Source organism: Pan paniscus, chromosome 18, assembly GCF_029289425.2.
Source record: "Pan paniscus chromosome 18, NHGRI_mPanPan1-v2.0_pri, whole genome shotgun sequence".
NCBI classification, from domain to species: Eukaryota; Metazoa; Chordata; class Mammalia; order Primates; family Hominidae; genus Pan; species Pan paniscus.
Genome location: NC_073267.2, coordinates 34,386,943 through 34,406,280, shown reverse-complemented (window position 1 = coordinate 34,406,280; position 19,338 = coordinate 34,386,943). Strand labels below are relative to the sequence as shown.

General features: G+C 47.4%; 1 protein-coding gene across 2 annotated transcripts; it reads right to left on the bottom strand.

Moving 5' to 3' along the window:
- Positions 1-6,754: 6,754 nt before the first annotated feature.
- FUS (FUS RNA binding protein) lies at positions 6,755-18,759 on the bottom strand. Of its 2 annotated transcripts, none has more exons than XM_003807495.4 (15): positions 18,112-18,759; positions 15,920-15,944; positions 15,678-15,829; positions 14,355-14,499; positions 13,958-14,133; positions 13,179-13,416; positions 11,520-11,554; positions 9,998-10,030; positions 9,133-9,236; positions 8,568-8,697; positions 8,221-8,322; positions 7,964-8,087; positions 7,520-7,620; positions 7,252-7,399; positions 6,755-6,961 (listed from the first exon to the last, which is right to left on the bottom strand). In XM_003807495.4, the coding sequence occupies exons 1-15, from the start codon at positions 18,122-18,124 to the stop codon at positions 6,922-6,924; spliced, it is 1,566 nt and encodes a 521-aa protein (XP_003807543.1). In that variant the 5' UTR covers positions 18,125-18,759; the 3' UTR covers positions 6,755-6,921. The 2 variants fall into 2 exon arrangements, with proteins under 2 accessions (XP_003807543.1, XP_008957892.1); XM_008959644.4 differs by having other exon boundaries at positions 14,355-14,496; positions 18,112-18,750.
- Positions 18,760-19,338: the final 579 nt, after the last annotated feature.

Here is a 19,338-nt window from a genome sequence, read left to right as displayed (position 1 = left end):
CTTCCCATGCTTCTCTGAGGCCCTGCAGGAACCAAATCCCATCCCTGTGCTGGGAACTCCCTCCATGATGGTCCAGATCTCCCCACACCAGCAAAAATCCCACAAAGAGGACAGCATCCTCTTTTTTGCTCAAACCTCCCATTTAAGCTTCACAAGACTTAAAAAAAAAAAAAAAAAAAAACAGAACAGAAGCCAGTGTTGACTGGGCCTCTGCTAATTACAAAAACCCACACGCAGGGCCCTGTCTTCCTTTTCCTTAGCTCCTAGCCAGCATTTTATATAGAAATATAATCCTAGCACTTAGGGACGCCAAGCAGAGAGGATTGCTTGAGCTCAAGAGTTTAAGGCCAGCCTGAACAACACAGTGAGACCTCATCTCCACAAAATAATTTTTAAAATTAGCTGGACATGGTGGTTCATGCCTGTAGTCCGAGCCACCGTGGCTGAGGTGGGAGAATTACTTGAGCCCAGGAATTGGAGGTTGCAGTGAGCTGTGATCATACTACTGCACTCCAGCTTGGGCCACAGAGCAAGACCCTGTCTCAAAAAAATAAAACGGGGGTGAGAGAGGGAGAAAGATGAAAGTTTTGTACAAAGTTCCCCTTCAGAAATAATTTGACTCTGCCAAACTCTAGAACGTTACTCTAAGAGAGGTGTTGAACCAACAGCATCATTATCACCAGAAAGCCTGTCAGAAATGCTTTCTTTGCGGGGAGGGCAGGGGGACAGTCTTGTTCTGTTTCCCAGGCCTGCGGGCTGGAGTGCAGTGGTGGGAACACAGCTCACTGCAGCCTCAACCTCTCCAGCTGGGACCACAGGTACATGCCACCACACTTTTTTTTTTTGAGATGGAGTCTCATTCTGTCACCCTGGCTTGAGTGCAGTGGCATGATCTCAGCTCACTGCAACCTCCACCTCCCAGGTTCAAGCAATTCTCCTGCCTCAGCCTCCCAAGTAGCTGGGATTACAGGTGCATGCCACCACGCCTGCCTAAATTTTGTACTTTTAGTAGAGGTGGGCTTTCACCATGTTGGCCAAGCTGCCCACCTTGGCCTCCCAAAGTGCTGGGATTACAGGTGTGAGCCACCACGCCCAATTTTTTAAAATTCTGGTAGACAAAATGTTGCTTTTACCCAGGTTAGTCTCAACTCCTGGGCTCAAGTGATCCTCCCACCTCGGCCTCCCAAAGTGCTGGGATTACAGGAATGAGCCACCGCACTTGGCCTGAAATGCGTACCTTGAGCCCCACCTGGACCTACTGAGCTAGAATCCATGTTGACAAATTACAAAGTTCAATTTATAAATTAAGCACAGGAGATTATTATACTGTACTGAAACTGTGTAAGGTGAAACCATAGGTAAGGGAGGATTCCTCTGTATATATATTTATTTTTTTAAATCTATGTGTGTGTGTGTGTGTGTGTGTGTGTGTATATATATATAGGTATAGATAGATAGATAGATAGATAGATAATCCCCCTCAAGTTATAGAGGATGTGGTTCTAGCCATCTCAGACTGACAGGTTTGCGCACCCCTGCCCACAAGAGTAGGGATTTGCCTTGTTTCCTCCTCAAGGGCACAATAAACAGGATGGGTCAACTTTCCCTCAAACTCTGGAAAATCAAAACCAAAAAACAAGCACAACAAGCCTAGGTCTCCTTTTATTAATTTACTTATTTTTTTGAGAGTCTCGCACTGTCGCCCAGGCCAGGGGGCAATGGCACGATCTTGGGTCACTGCAACCTCCACCTCCCGGTTTCAAGCGATTCTCCTGCCTCAGCCTCTCGAGTAGCTGGAATTACAGGTGCCTGCCACCAGGCCTGGCTAATTTTTTGTATTTTTAGTAGAGACAGGGTTCACTATGTTAGCCAGGCTGGTCTCAAACTCCTGGCCTCAGGTGAGGATCCAGTATTTCTACAACAAAAAATCCTGGTCAGATGTGCTGGCACAACCCACTTGACAATACTTTCTCAGCTTGTATATGCCAGCGCCACTGAAGATTGTATTTGCATAAGAAGGTGAACACAATTGTAGAAATATTCTTCTAAGTCAAATTATTTCAAAACAGCCAGGTGCAGTAGCACACCTGTAGTCCCAGTCATTCAGGAGCCCGAGGCGGAAGGATCGCTGGGGCCCACTGAGACCAGCCAGGCCAAAAGTGAGACCCCATGTCTTTAAAATTTCAAAATAAAGTTAAAAATGAAGAAAAAGAGGGTTTGTCAGAACTGAGGATCCAAAGGTAAAAATGGAGTCTGAGACTACTGGGGAGGAATGACTGCAGATAGGATGCCACATTCCAGGACCCCACATTCCCTACTAAGTTTAGCCTCTCTTGCAGGCTAGGATAGGAAGTGACACCTGGTTACAGACTCCATGGTGGATGGTTAAGAAGGATAAGAAATGTCACCTCACACCTGTTAGAATGGCTGTATCAAAAAGATGAAGATAACCAGCAAAGATGTGGAGGAAAGGAACCCCTATACACTGCTGGTGGAAATGTGGACTAATACAGCCATTATGGAAAATAGCAGGAAGCTTCCTCAAATAGCTAACAGAAGTACCCTATGACCTAGCAATACCACTTCTGGGTGTACATTGAAGGGAATTGAAATCAACGTCAGCTGGGCACGGTGGCTCACGCCTGTAATCCCAACAATTTGGAAGGTGGAGGCAGGCGGATCACCTGAGGTCAGGAGTTTGAGACCAGCCTGGCCAACATGGAGAAACCTCATCTCTACTAAAAATACAAGAGTTAGCTGGGCATAGTGGTGCACACCTGTAATCCCAGCTACCTGGGAGGCTAAGGCAGGAGAATCGCTTGAATCTGGAAGGCAGAGGTTGCGGTGAGCCAAGATCCTACCACTGCACTCCAGCCTGGGTGGCAGAGCAAGACTCTGTCTCCAAAAAAGGAAAAAGAAATCTGTACGTCAGAGATGTCTGCACTCCCACCCAATGCAGCGTTATTCACACTAGCCAAGATATGCAAGCAACCCAAGTGCCCAATTAACGGATGGATTTTTAAATGTGGTATGTAGACACAACAGAATGCTATTCAGCTTTTTAAAAGGAAACCGTTATTTGTAACATGGGTGAATCGATAAATCTAGAAGACATTATGCTAAATTAAATAAGCCACAGAAAGACTGCATGAACTTATACACGGAATCTAGAAAGTCAAACTCGGAAACTGAAAGTAGAATGGGGGTTACCAGAGGCTTGGAGGTATGGGTAAGCAGGGAGACAAAGGGTACAACACTTCAGATCCAAGAAATGAGTTCTGGTAAGCCACTGCACAGCATGGTGACTATAGTTCATAAAAACGTGAGACACAGTGGCATGCATCCATAGTCCCAGCTGAGAGGCTAAGGGCAAGAAGATCACTTAAGCCCAGGAGTTCAAGTCCAGCCTGAGCAACATAGGGAGACCCGTTTCAACCCATTTATGCCTAGTGCTCCATTACAGGTGTGACCCACCACACTCGGCCAGAATACACTATTCTTACTGAATGACTGAAGTCAATCATTTTTTTTTTTTGGTCTGATTATTCACAAAACATTTGCAACCTCCAGCATAAAAGGGCTGAAATAACAAATTTCAAAATTTTCTAAGAGTGGCTTTGTATGTTCTCATTCATGCTAATGATATGAAGTGATGGATATATTAGCCTGATTTGATTCCACAATGTGTACATGTACAGAAATAGGACATTGTACCCCATAAATATATACAAGTTAATTAAAAATAAAATTTTCATAGCCGGACACAGTATCTCACACCTGTAATCCCAGCACTCTGGGAGGCCAAAGTGGGACAATCACTTGAACCCAGAGCAGTTTTGAGACCAGACCAGCCTGAGCAACATGGCAAGACCCCATCTCCACAAAAAATACAAAAAAAAATTAGCCAGTCATGGTGGCAGGTGCCTGTAGCCCCGTCCCAGCTACTCCAGAGGCTGAGATGGGCAGATCGCTTGCGGGTGGGAGGCAGAGGTTGCAGTTGGTCGAGATCACACCACTGCAATCCAGCCTGGGTGACAGTGAGACCCTGTCTCAAAAAAAAAAAAATTTTTTTTAAAGGATGAGACTGGAAGGAAGACATGCCTAAAGGTAGATCAGTGAGTCAAGTCTCACATGGGCTGGACCTTAGACCTTAAATCCTGGTCAATCTACCCACCACTGACATTAACTGCAGCCCTACATCCAAGTACTGAAACCCAGGAAGGCCCGGCACAAGATGGGGAAAAAAGCTGAAAGGGCTAACTGAAGGCTACATCAAGGAAGGGACAAACAGACCTACAGCACAGCTCTCCCCACCCTCCTCACTTCCTACTTAGCCTGTCCCAATTCCAACTCACAAAAACAGGACACCTAATGCTTCAAGACAGATTTCAATCATTCAGTAAGAATAGAGTATTCTGGCCAAGCGCAGTGGGTCACACCTGTGATCCCAGCACTTTGGGAGGCTGAGGCAGGCAGGTCACTTGAGGCCAGTTCAAGACCAGCCTGGGCAACCCAGTGAAACCCTGTCTCTTAGAAAAAAAATTTAAAAAAAAAATTACCCAGGTGTGGCAGCAAGGAAGCACCTGTAGTCCCCAGCTACTTGGGAAGCTGAGGTGGGAGGTTGGCTTGAGAGGCACCAATGTTCTCTCTGCTGCTAGGTGTCTCTATCCATTCTCCTGGAAGATCCCCCCAAACTGGACCTACGCACTAAACAGTCACCTGGGACCCTATTTCCTTTTAAGGTCAAGGCCAATCACATATGCCATTTGAAGGACACAGGAACTTGACACTAATGGTCCCAGTAATCAGATCTTACAAGGAGCTTCGACCTCCTCCACTCCTAACAGGAGGGCATCAGGGGACCACAACCAAAGCAAGATTAGAATCCTGCTAGGCAAAGCACCAACAGTGAACTACTCAAATATCGTATCAGGCCATTTCAACTGAACATTTAACAAAGAAACCAGCAGTGGCAGGGACGGAGAGAACTGCCACATCCTCTACATGTACTAAGTCAAAGCAATGCCTGGGAAGGCCCACTTGACGATCCTTTGTTTTTAATACGCCAGACCACTCTCCGCCTACTGTTGCTTAGAGAGCACCCCAATGCTGGCAGGGAAGGTAAATCTGCTATTCCTTTTAAAAGTCATGGTTTATTGGGAGGCTGAGGTGTGCACATCACCTGAGGTCGGGAGTTCGAGACCAGCCTGACCAACATGGAGAAACCCCGTCTCTACTAAAAATACAAATAAATTAGCTGGGCATGGTGGCGCATGCCTGTAATCCCAGCTATCGCTTGAACCCAGGAGGCGGCAGTTGCGGTAAGCCGAAAAACGTGCCATTGCACTCCAGCCTGGGCAACAAGAGCAAAACTCCATCTCAAAAAATAAAGTCATAGTTTCTGTGCCTCATATCACCCAAGATTCAAGGATGCAGCAACTCTTCGGTAGAGAACATACTTGTGGAACACTTGAAAATTTGAGAGGATGGCCAGATGCAGCAGCTCATGCCTGTAATTCCAGCATTTTGGGAGGCCAAGGCAGGTGGATCACCTGAGGTCAGGAGTTAAGAGACCAGCCTGGCCAACACGGTGAAACCACACCTCCACTAAAAATGCAAAAACTAGGTGGGCATGGTGGCCCACGCCTGTAGTCCCAGCTACTCGGAAGCTGGGATTCTCCTGAGGCAGGAGAATCGCTTAAACTCAGGAGGCAGAGGCTACAGTGAGCCGAGATCACGCCACTGCACTCCAGCCTGGATGACAGAGCAAGACTCTGTCTCTAAAAATAAAAAATAAAAACTTGAGAGGAAAGCACTTCCCAATTAGGGGTCCCCAGCACATTTGTAAGCTATGCTTGTGATGGCAGCTGTCTTACAAACCAAATTCGAAAACCCTGTAAATAAAACCTTTTTGCTCTTGGGTTAATGTTACGCTCTGTGTAACTAAAATAAAAAGCATGCTAAATAACTGGTTGGCAGGTACGTGCAAGTTTACAACCACATGGTAAGAGGCCGAGGAGCACTGCTCTAAGGTTTTAACTCATTGGCTGCAACCCCTTCCCCCTCTTATCACTTATCATTCCCTTAGGAGGGCCTTCCACCCTCCAATCAAAAAGGGATCAAGCCTAAAATCTCAAAATGTCAATGACCTCAAGCCCTCTGAGTACAGGCAGGATGTGAAAGTAACCCAGCCAGACCAGTCTCCTTATAGCTGCTATCTACCCAAGCGCTGTTCACCAGGGCAGCTAGGAAGGGAGTCACTCGCCTCCTAGATCCTGACTCCACTCCACAAACTCCTGCAGCACTCAGTTACTCTCCTTCCTGTGAAAGACCCAGAGTGGCTAAGCGCTCTCCACCATGGTCAGATCTGAATACTGCCCCATTTAAATGTAGTTTGTTTGAGCCTCACCATTAAAAGGGCCAAAAGATCCAAGAGTTCTTAAAAAGGGATAAACTGCTGCAAATAAACTAAGACCAGTATGCAAATAAATGTGGTAAAGGAAAAATTCCCCATAGCTGGGCAAATTTAGGCCAACACTCATGACATCCCATGTTCTTCATTTCTCATTTATACACCAACTTTCCCCGTGACAGAAAAGTTTAATCTCTGCTCTCAAGGATATCATTTGGCCTTCTCCCCGAACACTGTATTCCAGTTCCTGCTGGGCAGGGTAATCTGAACAGGAAAACTCTCCACCTTCCTGATCGGGACATCGATCTTCCAGGAAAGTGAAAAGGGGGAAGAGGAACAAAATTTAACTAAAATGGTCACTTTTAATGGGAACCAGAGGTATAGTTACAATTACATAGTCCGACACAAAAAAACCCTTGGGTGATCAGGAATTGGAAGGTTACAAAATAACGAGGGTAACACTGGGTACAGGACAAAAAGCTGTTCCAGAACCTGGGGAGCCAGGCTAATTAATACGGCCTCTCCCTGCGATCCTGTCTGTGCTCACCCCTGCAAAAAAAAAAAAAAAAAAATTAAGTATCCATTATATTTGAGTTACCAGCCTCTCCAAGCCTAGATATCCTATCTGCCCCTCCTACCTAATCCAGCGAGTATCTTATCTCAAGTGGGTCTACAGATTCACTCCCCCTGAGTTAATTTTCCTTCCCTCTCCACTACTGGTTACAACCTCAGGTCTTTCCACCTAGCCCTCAAAATGAAACCACTTTCTCAACAAAACCCTGTTATCCTATGGCCTCGGTTCAACTGCTCTACTTTTTTATTCTGATTTAAAGTCTTACCTGGAATCCATCTTGCCAGGGCCAAAGCCACCTCTGTCCCCACCACCCCGGCCCCCTCGGAAGCCTCCACGGTCCCCGCCGCGGCCCCGGTAGCCGCCTCGATCATAGCCTCCTCTGCCACCACGACGATCATCCCCGTAGTTACCCCCTAGGACAAAAGAAACAAGATCTATCATATTCCCATTCCCCTATCTTCCCTGAGCCTCCCCGCTGAAAAATTAAGGATTCTTTGGTCCCAGCTCCCTAGCACCAGGTCTGCCTTTCTTACCCATGTGAGAGCCACCTGGTCCCCCTCCTGGGCCATCTGGTTTAGGGGCCTTACACTGGTTGCATTCATTCCTCCAAGAGAAGTTCATATTCTCACAGGTGCTAAGGAGAAAGGAAGACAATCAGTCTGGAGCGATGGGGAATAGGCAAGACCAAGAACTAGGAAGAAACTACGGTGATTTCAGAGATACAGTGAGGAAACTGAGGCTTCAGAAAGACAAAATGGCTTGCTTCTCAGAGTCAGGAACAAAAATCAGTATTACTGAACCGAATCCATTACCTTTCCCATTACATCAACCTTACCTAGGTAAGCTTTTGGCTAAATCTGACCCCAACAGTGTGGCCTTGACATTTACTTCTTTGGAAAACACGCACATACCTCATTACCAATATATCAAAGAGCACGCATGCAAGAGAATTAAGAAAAAAATTAAGTTTCACTCACGGATTAGGACACTTCCAGTCACCAGCTCGCTGCTGTCCTCCACCGCCACCACCTCCACTGGGAAATCCTCCTCGGCCACCACCACCACTGCCACCACCTCCATAGCCTCCACGGCCCATGGGTCCTAATGCAGATAGACCAAGTATGGGTCTGCTCCCTCTCCAAGTTTGGTAAATCTAACCCATTCCATGCAAGCCTTTACCATCTTCTGCACTCTCCCCATCACCCCTCTGCACCATTAGCAGGTAGCTCCTCACCTCCTCGCCCTCGGCCTCCACGACCATTGCCACCACCCCGATTAAAGTCTGCCCGGCGAGTAGCAAATGAGACCTTGATAGGATTTCCGGAGAATTCTTTACCTAGAGAAACAAAAAATCATCAACAGACTTTAAATGCAAGACACATTAATCCGAAAATACAAGAGAAGCGTGCCTTTCTCAAACGGTTTATAATCTGCTGACACATAAGCAAAAATGAGATTACCTGAAACCGCAGCTAAAGTAAGTGTTGGAAGACTCAAAAGAACCCTCAAACTATGGCTTGTTTCCTAAGGCTTGCTGCCCTATATCCCCAGCCCCACCTCTGCCAGCCTTCTCATACATACCATCAAACCAGTCAATAGCTGCTTTAGCGGAAGGTGGGTCATCAAAAGAGACCGTTGCCTCTCCCTTCAGCTTGCCAGTTTCCCTGTCTGTGTACAAATTAATCATGGGCTGTCCCGTTTTCTTGTTTGTCTGAAGAAAGCAAAATGAGGTAACATCAACTTTAAAGGCTACAGTACTCCCTTTCCATCTTCTTCCTCTAGAACATGAGGTTTATAATTCCCAAACTTCAGCTCCCCTCTTCCCAGTTACTTCTTCCTACCTCACATGTAAACCTCCATTAAAGAAAACTGTCTCTCACTCCAATATTGAAAGATAAAACTAAAAGTTACTATAGAGTACAAATCTCAGAGTTCAGGGCACTCTGATAAGTTATACTTTTTGTGTTAAGATAGAACTTCTTTTAGAAAACAGTAACTAAGGCTCTTTCCTCAACAAATTAAGCTGGCAACAACCACTAAGACTTGTTTTTACTGCTGGCAACCATTAAAGACTTGCTTTTACTAATGTGTGAAATCCACAAGCCTACAACACTGACAGAAAGCACCCACTCCTCTCCACAAGTACCTTAATAATACCAATCTGCTTGAAGTAATCAGCCACAGACTCAATTGTAACATTCTCACCCAGGCCTTGCACAAAGATGGTGTTGTTGTCTGAATTATCCTGTTCTGCTTGTTGAACAGAGAAAATGCAAATGTGAAAAGGTAAAATAAAAAACACAGGAAAAAACCTAAAGCACCTAGTATCCATCAAGCAACTGGTATCATTTGGTTTATGGAAGACAACTAAAAAGAAATCCACATCCCTTTTGAGTCCCTATATGCCAGCCATGCTGATAAATTTCAGATTCAGTTTGACAATTATCCTTTGAAACATGTTAACACCCAGTACACAGTATGGAAACCAGGGCTCAGGAGTGAAATGCCCAACAAGACCACACAGAAAAGTCCATCAGTATTTATCAACTTTCAGTTGAAGGTCCCCGAATTAAATAAGAAACCCATTTTACATTCAAATCTAGTACACAAACATCAATAAAACCTAAACAAGAGTTCAATGCTTTACTTCATGTGGTCAGGTCTTTCACTAGTTTTGTTCACCAACTTGGACATGATCCACATTTTGAAAGAACCACTGCTGTAAACCATCTGAGTGTGGTCCAGACGCATCAGCATCACTGGGGACTTGTTAGAAAGGTAGATTTTCAGGGTCATCTCAGACCTAAATCACTGGGGGTGGAACCCACAAGCCAGGTATTTCTGAGAAATACTTCATAACAAATACTTCTCACTGCTAAGGACACACCTAACTCCCTTCCTTCTCTATCCCCATTTTTTTCAGTTTCCTTTTTATAATAGTTTCAAAGAACATCCAGGCAGTCTTGATACCACTTTAGCCACTCTTTTCATGCCACCACGTGTGAACTCACCGGAGTCATGACGTGATCCTTGGTCCCGAGGGCCTTTAGTGACATGGAAAAAAAGAACAAAAAGAAAAACAAAAACAAGGAAAAGAGGAGCCGTTAGTCAACAGGAAAAAACGGACAAGGAAAAAAACACCAAATCCAAACTTGTAAAATATCAAGTAAGTGCTCACAGCCTCACTCCAAACCCTTTCCTGGGTCGCCTGCCCAGAGGAGAAAATTCTAGGCAGGCCCCTTAAGATCTGTAACTTGAGTCTCCACAGAGACAACTCCACACTTCAGAAAATGCTGCCTCCCCCAGCTCAGGCTGGGAAATGTCCTCAGCACAGGTGGCAGGGGAAACGGAGACCCATTAAAGTGAACAAACCAACTCAGCTTGGCCCGGTTCTCTCACCCGAGAGAAGAGAGATGGGCTCGCCACCAGCCATGCGATGTGCATCCATCCAGTTTCTCCCAACTTTACCACCAGACACTTAACCCTTGTGGAACAATTTTTAATTTCATCTTTAGAAACCATCCTTAAAACCGTGTTGTTTCCCCGAAACCACATGAAAATAAAAACCATACATAATAGCTATTGTATTTTTTAAGCATGTCCCAGGGAACAGACCAGAAATCTTATTTCCGTAATGCAGCCTCTATTTTGTTTTTCCAGAGACCATCTTTGACCAATGTTTATCTGAATTCGCCATATATAAATATTGTACCCACACGCAATGACACCTAAGTCATGAACCCACGCCTTTGGCTTTAAATCTTGAAACAAATCAAGAAACCTTTTGTTAGTTAACCAAACCAGAAAAGTTCCAGCTTACTGGGAGACTTCTCAAATTTGTCATTTTTCCATGAATTCAGTTTGTGCTGTTTAAGACCTTCCTGGTCCATGAATTCAGTTTGTGCTGTTTAAGACCTGGTTATTTCCCATGAGCCACACATGCTTCCAATCTTTCTTGAAGTAGTGCACATGTTCCTTCCCAGAGCTAGTTTCTATTTGCCCATCTCAGTTAAGTCCATATGCATAGAGTTGCATTCATTGACACCATTCCGTACTTTATAAATGTATACCAACTTCACCATCCTCAGGGCAATGTTACATCCCTCTTCCAGAATTAAACATTCGGAGTTGTCTCCCACACACTCACACACACACAAGCCTTGGACACAACGATCAAAAGGATCCTAAAGCCAAGATGGCACCACGTGTTCCAGCACGCACTCTCCAGTTTCTCATGATGATGGTCACTAAGTGCCAGGTGTGGCAACAGCCCAGTCCAAGGCCTACTAGACCCCTCTTATTAACCTGGGGCAAACCCATTTGGTAAAAGATGACTATTGAGTCTTACCCCTACCTGCTCCAGGTTAGCACACACCAGGCAACAGGTGGCATTCTACCCTACCCCTTTCTGGAGGTGGTTCTGGACACCTCAAAACCTTTGACATTTAAATTAACACGCTAAGACATCTGCAAATGAACAATCAGACAAAGCATTGCTGGGAGTTGGGAATTTTGGAAACTCTGTTCACTTACCACCAAATTTATTGAAGCCACCACGGTCACTTCCGCTGGAGAAGACAAGTTAGAAGAAAGGACATGAAGCTTCCAACGGCTACAAAAGGTTGTTTTTTGATTTTGTTTAACATTCCCCAAACACGGGTAGGTGTTTTTGGAAAAAGATACAAGTGGCTACTAAAATACATCCCTTCCTGACCACCCCTTGTCTGACCTTTGAGCATGTCACACACACGTGTGCAATTTCTCAGACACAGTTTATAAAGATTTTGCTTTAAAAGGTTACGTATCTATTTCCTCTGGAAAAAAAATAACCCATTTTCCTTGGTCGTTCTTCCGATGGAGCAGATGTTTTTTTTTCCTCTTGTCGCAAGTGGTTGACAACCAAGTAGTTGGTTTAAAAACCCTACCCCAATTTACCCAGAAGACATTTCACACCAGGCTGGGGTAGCCTTGAACACATTTTTGTGGTTTTTGCTTTGAAAGCAGCAAGCAGACCCAACCCCATTCCATAAAAAGTCAAAACCAAAGGCAACTTCCCCTTAAAGCAAGACAAACTTAGCTAAGCTCTGTCCTAACTACTGAGCTGTTTTTGATCTCCCCCAACCCCCGGGGTCACCCCTTCTACACTGCGAGAAGAGCGGAGTATTTTGCAATGTCACCTTTCATACCTGTGGCACATAAAATGCAGAGCAAGTTAACAGTCACATAACAGTTGTTTTTCTTTTTAAAGTTTTGCATTAAACACACGCACACATTTCCTCATTTTTGTTTTCCTCATTTTTGCACGTTTTTGAGATTGCCCCCACCCACCTCTGCATACTTACCATTTCCAAACTCGGTTTAAAAATCTACTTTTTCCAAAAACAGTAACACTGACATTCCTCCCCTTTTTCAAGGGAGACAGAGTAGGGTCCTTCAAATCTTATTTACCAACAGATTTGACAACTGTTTTAACATCAAATCTAAGGTTTTACTTCAAATCAACTTCAGCAGGAAGGAAAGAAGGTCCAGTTGGACAAGCTGATGAATTTTAAGTAACCAGGGGAAGGCAGACAGTGGAACAAATAGGTGGGAGACCACTGTCAAAGCATATTTTTGCCCAAAAGGTCTGCTTACTTCAGTCAGCTGGCCCCATAAACCAAGTCACACACAAAATCAATGTCGGTCAAATTAGTGCAAATCAAGCTCGTGGATTCAAATGACTATAGAAAACGGCAAGAGTAGCCAATTCCTGGAAGCTGAAGTCAGGTTAACCATTACCAACTCCCTAGAGGACACATGGGAATACACATACCAAGTTTCCCTACTATTTCCCAGGAGTGGGATCATCGGTTTCCCTTGCAGAGAAAGAAGTCTTCACTTCCATGTTTCTTGCCTAGGATATTAATGACTCCAATCCATACGTATCTATGTATGGTTTCTTTTTTTTTTTTGGAAACAAGTATCATTACTCAAAATCTCTATTCAGTGGTATGGATGGGAGTTCAGGATCCCAAGTTCTCACAAAAATAAAATGGGGATGTAAAAAGAAAGTCACTGCCCCCAAATCAAAGCCCTCACAGATCCCTAGACAACAAGAATACTAAACCATGCACTAGGGACTGGCTTCAGGGAGATTCATGCAATCCTCCACACTCCCCACCAAAGATACTCCCTGGCTCGTGAGACACCTACCCCATGCCACCTCTGCCTCCACGGCCACCTCCACGACCTCTGGGTTCATAGCCACCACTGCTGCGGTTGTAACCACCGCCGCCGCCGCCGCCACCACCACTGCCACCTCTGCCGCGGCCTCCACGGTCCTGCTGTCCGTAGCCACCGCTGCCACCTCCACCACTCTGGTCTTGACTGCCATAACCGCCACCACTGCCACCACCACTACTCATGGAGGATTGATCTTGGCCATAGTTACCTGTGAGAAAAGAAAGAATGGTTAAAAAAAAAAAACAAAGATTGTAAAGTAGCACTAAAAGGTTTGAAAAGGTTTGACAAGTGCCAGGCAATAAAGGACAAAAGAAAGTAAAAAGACAGCTAGGAAACAAGACAGGAACCCTCTTTTAAGCTAAAACAGGAGAATACAAATCCTTATAGAAAATGGGCTGCAGACACCAGGCGCGGTGGCTCACGCCTGTAATCCCAGCACTTTGGGAGGTCAAGGCGGGCGGATCACAAGGTCAGGAGATCGAAACCATCCTGGCTAACATGGTGAAACCCCGTCTCTACTAAAAATACAAAAAATTAGCCGGGCGTGGTGGCGGGTGCCTGTAGTCCCAGCTACTCGGTAGGCTGAGGCAGGAGAATGGCGCGAACCCGGGAGGCGGAGCTTGCTGTGAACCAAGATTGTGCCACTGCACTCTAGCCTCAGCAACAGAGACAGAGCGAGACTCCGTCTCAAAAAAAAAAAAAAAAAAAGAAAAGAAAATGGGCTGCAGACAAAGCTGAAGGCATCTCACCTCCACCTCCGCCACCACTGCTGCTGTTGTACTGGTTCTGCTGTCCATAGCCCTGAGGGGGATTATAGCTTTGCTGCTGTCCATAGCTTTGCTGCTGTCCACCATAGCTAGGCTGCTGGCTGTAGCTCCCACTCTGGGGCTGCCCATAGCTGCTGCTCTGAGAACTGCTACCGTAACTAGGGAAAACAAACAAAAAACACAATCACAATCACAGCATAGCCCCCAATTTCCTTTCACTTTTAATGGAGTCCATTCTCTGTACCCAACACAGGCTCCCCTACCCCAATTACACCTCTGAACTGCTCCTACTGCTGGTCCCTTTATCATTCCTCATCAATTCACCCCTCTTTTCAAGCCTTCCCCGACATCAACACCACCGACATCAACACCACCGTACCTTCCCGAGGTGCTGCTGGGAGCTGGCTGCTGGCCATAACCAGGGTAGGAGGACTGCTGCCCGTAAGACGATTGGGAGCTCTGGCTACTGCCATAGCCGCCAGTCGAGCCATATCCCTGGGGAGTTGACTGAGTTCCATAGCCTGCTACCAGGGTAAGAAAAAGGAAGTCACAAAAGCCACCAGGAAAGAGAAAATGTAAGGAATGGGTTAAAGAAAACATAATACCTATACTCATAAAGTCAGCCTCTCAGAAGCTGTTAGTGATGTTGCAACTCATAGGCAAAGATAGTTACCCTCCTTTCAAAGCCTAAATTTAATGCTTCAACTTCTACCAACTCTTTAGTACAGTTCCAATTTCACCCCGCCAATCCCAACACCATCTCCAGCACCACCCTCTAAACCCAGGCCCAAGGATCCCTATTAACAGCACTGTAATATGCAGCTGTGCGTGCAGTATCTACAGGACAACCACCTTTCTTAGTTACACTTCAGGACCTTGAGGCAAATCCCACCTCCTTATGTATCACATGATTTCATACATTTTCAAACAAAACCATTTTCTCCATTTCAGAATTGGCCTAAAACTGGTTCTTCCTTTAGAAAATATGCTCTTTCATGCTGATGGAAAATAAGAAGAGTCAAAAAAATTAAAAGCCAAAGAAAATAAATGGAAACAGAATCACAAACCAATAAACATTTTTTTTGTTTGTTTTTGAGATGGGGCCTCAACACACTGCCCAGGCTGGAATGCAGTGGCTGTACACAGGCACCATCATAGCTCACTGCAGCCCCAAACTCCTGAATTCAAGGGATCCTCCCGCCTCAGCCTCCTCAGTAGCTGGGACTACAGGTGTGCCACAATGCCCTGTAAAGGACTCAGACCCCAAAGAGTTTTGAGACTTATACACTGTTTCAGGGAAAAGAAATATGGAACAGTTTCAACATCTCAGTGCTGCTCAGGTTTAAGAAAAGCAACATTCAGGGCATTGTGGCTGACGCCTGTAATCCCAGCACTTTGGGAGGCCAAGGCAGGCAGGAGGTCAGGAGTTCCAGACCAGCCTGTCCAACACGGTGAAACCCCATCTCTACTAAAAACACAAAAATTAGCCAGGCGTGGTAGCAGGTGCCTGTAATCCCAGCTACTCAGGAGGCTGAGGCAGGAGAATCGTTTGAACCCGGTAGGCTGATGTTGCAGTGAGCTGAGACAGCACCACTGCACTCCAGCCTGGGCAACAGGACCAGACTCCGTCTCCAAAAAAAAAGAAAAAGAAAAGCAATATTCAGAAAGAGTAGGAAGAGGTGACCCGCTGAGAGAGACTCACTGTTCTGGCTCTGGCCATAAGAAGAATAGCTGCTCTGGCCATAGCCTGGAGTGTCCGTGGACTGGCTATAACCACTGTAACTCTGCTGTCCGTAGGGCTGACTGCTCTGCTGGGAATAGCCCTGCCCGGGCTGGGTGGGGTAGGCCCCATAGCTAAATAAAAGGAAAACCAGCGTGATCAGAAAACATGGCTTGACCACCCTTGCCCTCTACAAACTCTGGAAGCCCAAAAATAGCACTCACCTTTGGGTTGCTTGTTGGGTATAATCTGCAAAAGAAAAATACAATCACATTATCTTCAGCTGCCACTCTGAAAGAGTTGAATTAAAGCTAAATTCCTTAACTCAAGCACTGATGAATAAAAAGGACCACGTAGGCCAGGCACGGTGGATCATGCCTGTAATCCCAGCACTTTGGGAGGCCGAGGTGGGTGGATCACTTGAGGTCAGGAATTCGAGACTGGCCTGACCAACATGGTGAAGCCCCATCTCTAATAAAAATACAAAAAATTAGCCGGGCATGGTAGCGCACGCCTGTAATCCCAGCTACTCGGGAAGTGAAGCAGGAGAATCGCTTGAACCCGGGAGGCAGAGGTTGCAGTGAGCCATTGCACTCCAGCCTGGCAACAGAGCGAGACTCCATCTCAAAAAAAAATAAAAATAAAAATAGGACCATGTTGCAACAAAGGGCATAAAATTCCTCCATGAGACACTGGTTGAGAAGAGGAACAAACTGGCGTTATCAGCCAAGTGTTCTTACAATAAAGAAAAAGTGAAGAAAATGCAAGTTTCTACAGAGTCCCAGAAGCCTTAACCATTGGAAAAACCAAGGTCTTGGTGGACATCCACAATTTTCTGCAAGCCCAATTCATATCAGTGATTGCTCTAAAACATCGCGCATTCGTTTCATCCACTCTATGAGAAAGCCATTATCGCCAGGAGTCAAGAGACTAACTCTCCCAACGTCGCAGAGCTACCAAAGTGGCACAGGTTTGAATTCGAACAGTGTTCAGATTGTGGCCTCTGCTCTCAGCCCAGACCCACAGAATAAGAAAGTCTCAAAAAAGGCCATTCTTCACTCTTTGACCAATCCCGGAGATGAAGTGGGCTTTTTAGTGCAAAGCCAGAGAATCAAAAGAGCCCTTGGACCCCAAATGACAGAGATCATGCAACTGCTCGCCTTAGGAGGCGAAAGTCAACAGGTACTCGAGTCCCCAGCCCTGGGACTCCAGATGGTTCCGTTTTCTCACACCTACCCTGCCTTCCCCCAGCGAACAAAAAGCAACAAAAGCGCTTTTGAAAAGCCCCACTTAAGATACACGAACAAGATCAACTCATCCTCCCAGCACAGGAAACGCGGCGCTTCCCCCGCAGGAAAAGGGAAAGGACCAGGAGAGGGTGTGGCCTCGGGCGGCCGTTCTTCTCCGTCCCTATCTGAGAAAAAAGAAATTTAGACCAGGCGTGGTTGGCTCACGCCTGTAATCCCGACACTTCGGGAGGCCCAGGCGGGCGGATCACCTGAGGTCAGCAGTTCGAGACCAGCCTGACCAACATGGTGAAACCCCGCCCCTACTAAGAAACACAAAAATTAGCCGGGCTGTGGTGGCGGGCGCCTATAATCCCAACTACTCAGGAGGCTGAGGCAGGAAAATCACTTGAACCCAGGAGGTGGACGTTGCAGTGATCTGAGATCGCACCACTGCACTCCAGCCTGGGCGACAGAGGAAGACCGTGTCTCCAAAAAAAAAAAAAGAAATTTAGGCGGGAAAAACTCTCGGGCCCTGTCCCCAAGTCCGTTGGTCGAACCCTGACCACCGCCGCCAAACCGTTAAGCTAGAGGGCGGCCCCGATCCCGAGCCTCCGCCCCCAGCCGCGTGGCAACCCAGGCGGGAACGGAGCGGTCCCGCCCATTCGCGAACGACCACTGAGGGACAAGGCTCACACCGGACGCGCGCCGCCGAGTCTTCCGCGAAGGGTCTCGCGACAGAAAGCTGAACCAACACGAGGCGGGGAAGGGGTACCCGCGCCGCGAAGGGGGAGGGGCCCGCAGAGCGCGTGCGCGCCACGAGTGCCCGGATGCAGCACTGCGACAAAGCGGGCTCGAGCGTGGGGCCGGGAGTTGGGGGAGGCGAGGCCACAGAGAATGGGCGTTTTCCACCCTCACCTGACGCTTCAAACCCCTAAGAAGCGTCCCTCCCAACGCCCACTCCAAGCAAACGGACTGCGAAGACTTCCCGCCCCGCGCGCGAGGGCCAGAGGAGCGAAACAAAATGGCGACACCAGCCTCCTCCAGTTACTCTTCTCCGCGGCTTCCCGCCACAGGGGCGCCAAAAAATCCCACACGGGATCGCCGCCCCGGTCCCACTGAAAATGAAAAGCCCAGCTGGGAGGCCTCGGCCGGGTGCGCCGCCGCCGTCGCCTCGCGCCCTTACCTACCGTTTGAGGCCATGTCCGCGCACGCGCGCACAGGCAAGCAAGCCACTAAGTTCCAACACCGCTGAGCACCGACGCCTGAAGGACTGAGCAGCCCCGCCTTCTGCGTCGAAGCTTAAGTACGCTCCGCCGCCTACGCACCGCGCAGGCGCGCACCAAACGCGGAAGAGCAGGGGGAGGCAGGAACGCACTCCGCCCCCTTCGTAGGGCAGGTAGAGGGTCCGAGCAGGCAGAAGGGAAACAAGTTAACTAGAATCATGCGAATACTATACATAATCATATTTTTTGAGGAAGAACCCCTCTCTCCTCGGCAGGACTAGCCCACGATCTATCTCCACCCCCATGAAGGCACAGTGGTACGGCCTGAGTGCCCGCTGTGGGCGGGGCGAGGGGGGGTCCCGGCGGCTGGGGACGAAACTGGAGTCACAGCCGGGAGTAGCGGGGTGGAACCGAGATTCCTGTGGCCGGGCCCCTTCGCTGGGCCCCGCTTTCACCCAGGATGGCGAGCTCCTGCCCTCCGCCCTCTTGCCGCTGTATGGGGCGCCTCGTCCCCGCGGCTCCAGCCTCCCTCGTCGGCAGCACACTGGCCCTCCCTCTCCTGCGCCCTGAGGTTGACTTCGTCGTCTTTCGGGGTTGCCTTGCGTTTCGGCCTTTCTGGGGTTCGGGGATTATGACGTTTGACCTGAAAGACAGCAGGGATTTCGGCCGGGACCCCTGGGCCCCGGGCTCGTCCAGCACTGGGCTCTCACCTGGATCCTCATGGCTTTGCCCCTGGGGAGCCACGGGGCGGAACAGCCCAGGCCATCCTTGGGACCAGAGAGGGTTGACCTCAGATGTAGGGTCCCCAGCCTTTTCTCAGGGACCTCCTTTTTATTTTTCTGAAGCCCTACCAGGGCGATCCCAGAAATAAAACGTGTACAAGGCTTAAGTGGTTTCAAAATGCACCGATAATTTCCTTGTCATCAGTCTTACGAAGGAAGTAAAGATACCTCCGTTTTCTAGATAAGGAAAGTGAGACTCAGAGACCCAAGTAATTGTGCCTGATTACAGGGCAGCTAAGAGGAGTCGTGATTCGAATCCAGGTCTTGTAACTGCAAAACACTCCTCTTTTTGGTGGCATGAATGCTAGAGTGTTTGGTCGCCTTTTCACTTCCTGTGAGAGCAAAAGCAAAAAGAAACATTCAAATTAACTTGCAACTTGCACTTTCATCAGCCTTGCCTGGAGAAGGC

Excerpts from the sequence above, each read along its gene's own strand:
- FUS (XM_003807495.4), bottom strand. Across the intron at positions 11,555-13,178 it reads GGAGGCAGAGGTGGCATGGG|CGGAAGTGACCGTGGTGGCT; the intron begins GTAGGTGTCTCA and ends TGTCTTCTCCAG. Across the intron at positions 8,698-9,132 it reads AGCAGATTGGTATTATTAAG|ACAAACAAGAAAACGGGACA; the intron begins GTACTTGTGGAG and ends TGCTTTCTTCAG.